The following is a 9,962-nucleotide window of genomic DNA, read 5'->3' as shown; positions in this document are numbered from 1 at the left end:
ATAAGCTATTGTCTGGCACTAGTCTTGCATGATATTTATTCCAATAAGTTAATAAATCAAGCAATATGTATTGTGAATTCTATACGGATTGATAAACATATTTAAGTAGTATTAAAACAGAATAAATAAGCCACCTAAACTTTAATCTTGTTGCCTACGCAATGTATTACTCTTTTAACCTAATAATTTAGTAAATACCCAGTGCATTAAATATTTCTGACTAAATAATGCCAGTCATATTACTTGAATTTTTTTTATTTTTACAAAATGTAAATACAACATTTCCTAAAGTTGCTTCTTAAAGAAAAACAAGGTTACTGGTTGCCAACTTGTGTGAGAAGCTACCATAGTTATTCATTAAAACTACTACTTTACAATTGTTGATATTTTAATATTTATATAACACATTTTAATGTCTTGGCATGATGCAATTGCACACTTGAATCTTGCCTCGGACTTCTTATTCAGGACCTCCACGCTGAAAAAACAAGTGAACTGTGTTACTTACAAAAATTTTTTTTTTGTAATAAGTACAAGTTTGTTCATTATTTAGGATATAGAGTTTTTGCACAATTAATGCGAGACCATTGCTAAAAATATAGATTCAGTTTATCATAACGGTCTATAAAGAACACTAGCTTTTAATGGTCAAATAGTTTTGCTTGAAAACAATGTACATGCTCTTTGTGAAACAGTAGGAAAAATACACTATTTATAAAAACATACAGCCAACGTCTTACTTATCTAGCTTCCGTCCAAAAATAGTCCAAGAGCCAGTGGTCAACACATTGGCTGCTTATGTGTAGTAAAAATAAGTTACTCACATAAAACCACCTATTTTATGATGCGTTAAAATTTGGCAATCTTTCACATTACCAAACAGCAAATCTACTCTGAATTAAACACTTATAAAACATCTGAAATTCACCCCCTAAACTTGCACTTGACAGATTATTGAAAATACCCTACCACAGATGGCCATTCCTTGATCTTTCCTTCCCAGTTATGTTAGTGAAGTGAACAGGTTTCAGTTCAGTTTCCCTGCTTAAATTGACAGGCAGTCCCCAAAATAAACCTTCTTACAATAATAAAAGGTTATTTTATATTTTTCTTCTTAACCTGCAATTCAGTTTACTTAACTTCATAAACAATCATTTCTTCAACAATGTAAAAACGTTATAAAACAGGTGCTGACCACGTCCTGAACTGAAAGCAAAGCATGCATTTCAAAAATTAATACAAGACTCGTAGTTTCACGTTGCTTACTTGGATATATTCCATTTCTTCATTGCTCAATATCTTTCTTCTGTATTTCTGAGGCAGTGGTTTTATTACAGCCAATGTGTCGGGTTTACTTGGTACTCTGTGTACAGATGGAGTATTCTGAGTACCTGACGAAGGGTTACCAGTTGCACCTTGATGTGGTATTACTGAGGGAGCACTGAAGGGGTAGATCATGGACTTTAAAGCTTCTTGTACTGAAAAATAAAATGTATTTTATTTTCTCTGTTTTAAACAAAATGAAACTTTTTAGTTTAAATTCGTTTTTGCAAAATTAAGCTATTTTAGTTGTGCCAAAAACGTTTTGATCATTATAAATGATTTGAATGTACCAGTTCTGCCACAAATTGTTTAGTATTTGCAGTGTTTTAGTTTTAAAAAGAAAATGCTTGACTGTTCTGAAACATTTGTGGAGAAATCTGAAAACTGCAGTCTGCAGTAGGCATCCTTCAAATCTGGAGATGTGGAGTAGTTTTCTAAAGCAGAGCAGTGCAAATTGACCAAAGAGGGGTGTAGAAAGATATTTTATGGCTATAGGAATTGCTTAATTGCAGTAATTTTTAACAAAGGGTGTTCTACCAAATTTTAAAAGGCCAGTAATCCCTTTCTTGAAATTCCCTGCCTATAGAGGCACAATACCCCATAAAAGCGATACATGATATGTTGCCCTGGATCCCAATGATATAGTGGCGACAAGAGCGGTTGGTGGTTCTTTTCTGGGCACCTAAGTGTCTCAGCCATATTCCAACTCCTTAGGTCCACTCCTAGTAAACATGCACACTGTTTAAATGTTGTTCTGTTGAATTCCTCTTTTCCTTATCACACACACTATCATACCCAGAGCATTACACATTTCCATGACAATATTCTTAATGCAGTGACGTGCATTTTTATGCAGGTAGTATCACTTGCATCAGACAGACATAGGTAACTCCATATAAACAAGATGGGACATTTATTAGCATCTATTATTAACTCTCCAATATCAGAATCACTCATGAGCTAGCAGATGTCCTAAATACGCAAAAAGTAATTTGATTTGAGTTCTTCTGATATGCAAAAATCTACTGATTTTTGATGGTATGTCTTTTATTAATTGATTATTAATCAAGGCTAATATAGCCTTGGAACACATCTATAATGCCACATGGCTTTACATGATGGGGATCTACAAGAGACATTTTTGTGAAACCAATGCATCTGTACATACAGTTTTCTGAGAAGCTGAACAAAGGGGCCTGATATAGAAAAAAGTCAATAAACCACTTAGACCAGACCAGTATGCACTCAATGGTTGTAGTAGGATACTATTTATTTGCTCTATTCTACACTTATGGCATATGCTGGTGTTTTAAGCACAAAAGCAAACTGTGTCAACTAGTTAATTTGATTTGCTTTCATTTAGACAAGTTGAAGCTGTTGTATCTACCATGTGTATAAAAACTTGCAAACTCACCACTAGGCTTAGGACTGTTCTTTCGATCAGGAAATCTAATCGCTGGTACATGTGGCTTCACAACCTGCAATAAATGTGCAAATGGCTCAGTAAAGTTCAATAGTTCTCAGTAAAATTCAATAAAGAATTAAGTATGAGGTAAAAATATGTCCTACCTACTGTTCTTTTAATATAGTATAGTATAGAGAGGATAATTTGAAATAAAGGTCAATGTGGTTCTGTTTAGTGGTAGCTGCTGGTATCCTAGCAAATGCCAATAAAGAGCTTTTTTTTTTTGGCTTTCAATAGTATAAAAATAAAGGTTACATTTTAATAATTTGTGAGTGCCCAGTTTTGACAATGTAGCCTTTTTTAGTATCAGTTTCAGGTCTCACAAAGATTTATTAATTGATAATGTATAGCAGGGCTGTCAAACTGACGGCCCGACCCCCCCTTTATATGGCCCTCCACATCAAAGTCTGTTTGCTGTGTCTTTTTTACCATTTGTAAATTTTAAAAGGTATCACTACAGAGATTAACTGGTCCCTACATTGTTTAAACCTCAAATTCACACTGTAATCCCCTGTATTGTTCACACTTGTGACACCTCTATTGTTCACACCCCTAAAGACCTGTACTGTTCACACCTGAGACCCAGACTGAAACTTCCCACTTTGTTCACCTGTTCACACTTTATTCAAAATGCTAATGGGGCACCAGCACTGTCTCACTGTATGTAGTACATATTAGACTGGTCCCGATTCCTGTCTCCTGCTCTGTTCTGTTCTGTTTTCCCTATGCTCCCTGTATGTTATACTTTGGTATTTGTTCTGGGGTTTTGTTAGCATTTGTAAATTATTGTTAGTGGCCCCTAAGGTGTTTAATCATATGCTGGGGTACTGTATTAAACACAAGGGAGGAGGAGGCATATGGATTTATGGGTATGTCTTATATGACTTAACTTTTTTCACATATGAGTGACATCTTTGCCAGGGCAGGCACAAGGTAGTTTGGCACCCTAGGCAAGAGCTTCACTCAGTGACCCATTCCTGCATTACAATTTCCCTCCTTACAATGCTGTTTTTTAAATAAAGAGAGCAAGAAAATGTACAACACTTTTTCATTTATATTACTGCTCCCTATACCTGTACCAGCAAGCCCAGCAGCCATCCATTATACTGCCCCCATGCCTGTACCAGCAAGCTCAGCAGCCATCCATCATACAGTCCTCCAGCAGCCATCATATTGCCCCCAATCTTTACCTGTGCCAGCAGCAGCCAAAAATAAATCTGATCACATCATACTGCCCCCAAGTATTTATGTACCTGTGCCAGCACCAACAGCAAACATATGGCCCCCAAATCTGTATCTGGCTGTGCCAGCAGGAAGCTTCACACTTTACAGTAATAGAAAGAATGTCTTCAGTTCAGTGCAACTGTGCAAGGCTGAGAGCAGCGAGAGCCACACCAAGCAGGCCGCCAGATCTCTGCCTCTCTCTGTCACCCAACACATCAGTGATGTCATTGACGCGTATATCGCGATGCACCGCACAGAAGGAGCTATTACTTGCCGGCAAGAGGGAGAAGGTGAAGGAGATGGATTCCACCCAACTGGGTGACCATGATTACTGAAACAAATTATTAAATAAACGCTTGAAAAAAACAAAATCCCCTTAAAAGTGCGCCCCTCAATGATGGTGCCCTAGACAGCTGCCTACTCTTAGTTCCGGCCCTGATCCCTGCAGTGAGCACCAACCATTTGGTTTTTTGGTGTACTATTAATGTGGACATGGACTTGTGGTAACATAGGTGTGGTTTAAAGTGGGTGTGGTCTTAAAACAGGGAGTGGCTAACACTGGCTTCCGTTATCGGCCCTCCACCATGTAGATTAGAAAAATTCCGGCACTCGGTACTATAGAAGTTGGACAGCACTGATGTATAGGGTTTCTTAGTATTTTTATTCTACTAACAGTTTATATGTTCTATATAATGTTTATGTCCTTGTATAATAATTTTATAGATGTATGTATAAATGAACTGTCTAGTTTGTGTATTAAAAGTTAAAACTTTTAGCAAGATAATCCAGGTAAATTGTTGTGTACAGTGTTAGCCAGTTAAAAAGGTTATAGGGTAACACTTTTAATATGAGGCATAACAAAAGTGGTGAAAAGGTGATACCTTTATTGGCTAACTAAGATGTTAATCATAGCAAGCTTCCAAAACATTTCAATTCCTTCTTCAAAGCGGATTACAAAGAAACTATGTTGGCTCTGACATATATATATCAAGTCAAGTCCAATTTATTGTCATCTCTTCTGCATACAAAAGAACATAGACAGTGATATGGAATTGCAATGTTTTCCCTTCCTGCCCCAAACCATCCAGTACATATTAAACACCCACACAAAAATAAAGGCATATACTGTAATAAGCCATACTGCAATATACACTTTATAGGAAAGAATATACAACATGCAAAGTAAAGCTAGCAAATATTCCAATTCTCCAGTGTTTCTTGAAAATATATTATACCATTCAATTTATTTGTGCAAAATAAAGCCCTATCTTATAGTTTTCTACCAGACTCAACAATAGAGTGCATATTACTGTGCATATATATATATATATATATATATATATATATATATATATATATATATTCATACACACACACACATATATACCCACAGAAAGACTCACATAGTGTATTATTCTATACCATTAATGTTTGTGTGCAACTAAGAACGTATCCATTAATCTACTCCCAAGACCAATAAATATAGTGCATATATTGTGCTTAAGCCATAATATATGTGCAAATAAGCATATTTCTTTCCATAACCCTCCCCATTTTACCTTCTATTTCCATACACACCCCTTTGTCTAATCTAAAAGGACCATGACTAAAAACTGTAACCTTGAATTGCTATTCGGGACCTGACAATTTTAAAAATCAAGGAATTAAAAGAGCAATTGCTCATTTAAAAATCTCACAGTACGGGGATGAACCTACTACAGAGCCCAGCTGATCGTGCACAAATGCTGGAGAACCTCCAGTTAGATGGCAGGAGATTAAAAAAAAAACTTATTAAAAGAATATTACAGGATTTTGTATACAAAAAAAACTGAAACAAAAGAAAAGAACATATGCATAACATGGATTGTACACAGAGACAATCAGTTTGAAGAAGGAACTAAAATTTTCTGAAAGCTTGCTATTTTTTTATTCTAGTTAGAAAATAAAAGTATCACCTTTTCAACACTTGTTATGCCTCATCATCAAAAGTTTCACCCTATAACTCTATGAATACAATCACGAGCCTATGAAGAGGTAAATGTGGGTTTTGCCACCCACCTGCCACATCCCAAAAACCCACCTTTTCAATAATACTCAAAAGCCATGAATAATCTTGTAAATTATACCCTTATAAACAGTGACTAGTGATGTTATCGGTTATAATCGGTGAGTTGGAATGTCATTTTTGTCCCAAACTTGTGTATTATAATAAATAAAGTACCCCTTGTTGGAAACATGAGGATATTAGAAGTAACCTCGGAGTTCCATGACATGTATATGGTTATGGAACTCCTTGTGACTTATGATATCCTTAGATTTCACAATAGGGGGTACTTTATTCACTATATTTATCCTGACCTACCCACTCAATTCAAGTCAACAAGTCAAGTGGATTTTATTGTCATTTCAGCCTTATACAGTAAATAAAGTACATAGTAGAAACGAAATTACGTTCCTCCAGAACCCCCGGCTGGTATAAAACAACTCTAGTACATGGTCATGCTGGGCAAAGTGGACATTTAAGTTCCTTATGAATATATTCAGTTCAGTCCTTGGGAGTTGAGATACCTGATGGCTTGTTGAAATAGACTGTTTTGCATTCTGGAGAGCACTCAAATACTGCGGTATCTTTTACCTTTTACAGGATGGCAAGAGGGTTAAGAGATCGTGTGCAGGGTGGGTGCTATCCCTGACAATGCTGGTAGCCTTCTGGAGACCGCGGGTGTGGTAAATATCCATAATGGCAGGAAGCGAGACCCCCAATGATCTTTTCCGCTGTCCTCACCACCCACTGCAGGATCTTGCGATCTGATACAGAGCAGTTTCCATACCAGGTAGTGATGCAGCTGAATAAAATGCTTTCAATAGACCCTCTGTAGAAGATAGTGAGAATGGGTGGTGGAAGGTGGGCTTTTTTCAGCTTTCACAGAAAGTAGAGACACTGCTGTGCTTTCTTCACTATAGAGCTGGTGTTAAGGGACCAGGAGAGGTTCTCTGCCAGATGTACCCCAGGGAATTTAGTGCTCTTGACAATTTCCACCGGAGATCCGTCAATGTACAGTGGAGAATGATCCCCACGTGTTCTCCTAAAGTCAACAACTATTTCCTTTGTTTTGTTTGGATTCTAAAATCTACCAACATCCCTTTTACAATTTTCCATGTGAAACCCAATGTAATTCATATTCTTCAAATGCTACTACCATGTCATTGCCCTTTGCTAAAGATCATCTTGCCAAGAAGGGGCTAATCAGCAACATTACGTTAACTGGAGATGCTTATTCTGTTGCTCCTTAATGTCCTGTATTGAAGTCCTGCTCACTTCCGCAATAAACGTGCAAGGGGTTCCTTGGTTGCAGCAGCCTGTGTGCCGTGGATATTTTTCTAATTGACTGTATTGAAGTCCTACCACCTTTTATAACTGATCTTCTAGATACAGTCATATGAAAAAGTTTTGGAACCCCTTTCAGCACGCATAATAATTTACTCCACTTTCAACAAAAAAGATGTTGAACAGTGGTATGTATGTCTTTCATTTCTCAAGAAAATCTGAGTACTGGGGTGTTTTCTGAACAAAGATTTTTAGTGAAGCAGTATTCAGTTATATGTAATTAAATCAAATGTGAAAAACTGGCTGTGCAAAGATTTGTAATTTTAATAAAAATAATTTGTAATTTTGCTAATTTTAATGCATGCAACTGCTCAATACTGATTATTGGTTTGATTAGCTTGTTAAGCCATGAACAGGCAGGGATGTCCAATCATGAGAAAAGGCATAGTAAAGTTTTTAAGGTGGCCAAATGCAAATTGTGTTTCTCCTCTGAAGAGTGACAGCATGGGATCCTCAAAGCAACTCTCAAAAGATCTGAAACAAACAGTGTTCAGTATCATGGTTTAGGGGAAGACAAAAAGCTACCTCAGAGGTTTAAACTGTCAGTTTCAACTGTAAGGAATGTATTTAGGAAATGGAAGGCCACAGGCACAGTTGCTATAAACCCAGGTCTGGCAGGCCAACAAAAATACAGGAGCAGCATATGTGGAGGATTGTGAGAATGGTTACAGACAACCCAAAGATCACCTCCAAAGACCTGCAAGAACATCTTAATGCAGATGGTGTATCTGTACATCGTTCTACAATTTAGCGCAACGAGTTAGTTACATTATGAAGAATCAAACATCAGTAGTGGCGTGAGGCCATGAAACGCATGAAGCGTGGGGTTTGATTCACTGTTGCCGATGTTTGATCCTTCATAATGTAACTAACTCGTTAATAAAACTCAAAACTTTAAAGACCTTGATACTGCCTGGTTCTCCGTTATAAATTGATACAATTTTCATGGTGTTTTCGGAGGCGCGTTCATGTGTCAGTGCAGACAGTCCGGTCTGCCTTTGGCGAGATTTGGGTGAGTGCTCTCCTTTGTTGTATTCTAAAAGTTTGCCTTTGCAACAGCTTCCACAAAATGGCTTTCTTATTGCTGTGATTGTGAATTCCAAAATAATAAAGTAAACAATATTTAAATAACTGATAAAATGTAATAAAAGCTAATTTTGCCTGACTGGCATGAAAAAAAAAAAAAAAAAAAAAAAAGGGTTTACAATTAGTGTTTGAGTGGCAGGTCCCCTTTAACCAAGTAATAGCTATGAGGAAAACAGCCTGAAACATGAGAGGATGTTCAGTGAAAAAAAAAATGGATTTGTATCCTGCTTCCTAATAAATGGATAGACAGAATGTAATTTTGAACATAGGTTTATTGTGCTCTCTTTTAGCAAAAACGTTTTAGGTGAATACAGTTCCCCCTCCTTAGGGTAGGGACACACTGGGCGATTTGGGGAGAATTAGTCGCCTGGCGACTAATCGCAGCGACTTTCCACGACCAATCTTCCCCGAATGCCTCCCCTCGCTCTGCGCCTGGCTAAAATGAAAAATCGCCTGCGCTAATCACACGCGGCGATTCGTTTTCCAAAGTCGCCCGAAGTTTCCTCGTGAGGCAACTTCGGAAAACGAATCGCCGTGTGTGATTAGCGCCGGCGACTTTTCATTTTATCCAGGCGCAGAGTGAGGGGAGGCATTCCGGAAGAAAAGTCGCTGCGATTAGTCGCCAGGCGACTAAATCTCCCCAAATCGCCCAGTGTGTCCCTACCCTTGGTGCTACATGACATACAACACCCAGTAAAACTAATAGGAAGCAACTAGTAGTTAAAACACAGAGTATGCCATCGTTCTTTGCATTATTTTGGCATAAGCTATAATTTAAATTCAGAAAAGGGAAATATCCAGCAGTATGATAATACCTCATATTATGTGTTGAGAGTAAATCATAAAAAAGTCTCACTTCCACATCTCCTGAAAATAACGTAGCAATAGTGTCACAGTGAATGGTGGTGGGAAAACATGCAAATCTCATAATCATGTGAAGTTGCCTTCTGATGCATTTCCCAGAGCAAACTGCTGAGACGTGTGTTTGTATCCCTTTACTCTGTAAACTACTGCAGAAGATGGTGACACAATATAAATAATAATAATGCAAGTCCTCTAATCACACTGGCACACTGCACCATTACTTACACACCAGTTACTGCTGCCCTCCAGGCATTTGATCCCAGGAAACGAACGTAAGATTCAAAGCGATTCTGAGAGATGTTTAACTTGAGTGCAGAATGCAGCAAATCGATACCCTGTCTACTATCCCTCACGTCTCCTCTACCAGTGTGACCCCCTCGCCCTTCCTTTCCTTACAAAGACCTTGCTCAAGACTCAAGACATACATACATAGCTGGTCAAACAAGTATAGAGTAGGGCTAACTTTTACAAAGACGATTTATTCACTTCCGCAAATTTAGCAAGTGAAGTAACTTCTTACTCTCCTACCTGAACGACCCTGCTGGCCGCCGCCATCTTGCTACCCATGGCGAAATGGTAGCTGCTAGTTCCCAGTTGATGCCGTGGGTGACG

The 9,962-nt window shown here is 37.8% G+C and overlaps 1 protein-coding gene across 1 annotated transcript; it reads right to left on the bottom strand.

The window, feature by feature from the left end:
* Nucleotides 1–239: 239 nt before the first annotated feature.
* On the bottom strand, nucleotides 240–9,921 carry mrps36.S (mitochondrial ribosomal protein S36 S homeolog). Its single transcript, NM_001097820.1, has 4 exons — nucleotides 9,879–9,921; nucleotides 2,738–2,801; nucleotides 1,267–1,478; nucleotides 240–478 (listed from the first exon to the last, which is right to left on the bottom strand). Exons 1-4 carry the CDS (start codon nucleotides 9,915–9,917, stop codon nucleotides 461–463), a joined length of 333 nt encoding a protein of 110 aa, NP_001091289.1. The 5' UTR covers nucleotides 9,918–9,921; the 3' UTR covers nucleotides 240–460.
* Nucleotides 9,922–9,962: the final 41 nt, after the last annotated feature.

This window comes from Xenopus laevis, chromosome 5S (genome assembly GCF_017654675.1).
Source record: "Xenopus laevis strain J_2021 chromosome 5S, Xenopus_laevis_v10.1, whole genome shotgun sequence".
NCBI classification, from domain to species: Eukaryota; Metazoa; Chordata; class Amphibia; order Anura; family Pipidae; genus Xenopus; species Xenopus laevis.
This window is presented reverse-complemented; position numbering and strand designations above follow the sequence as displayed.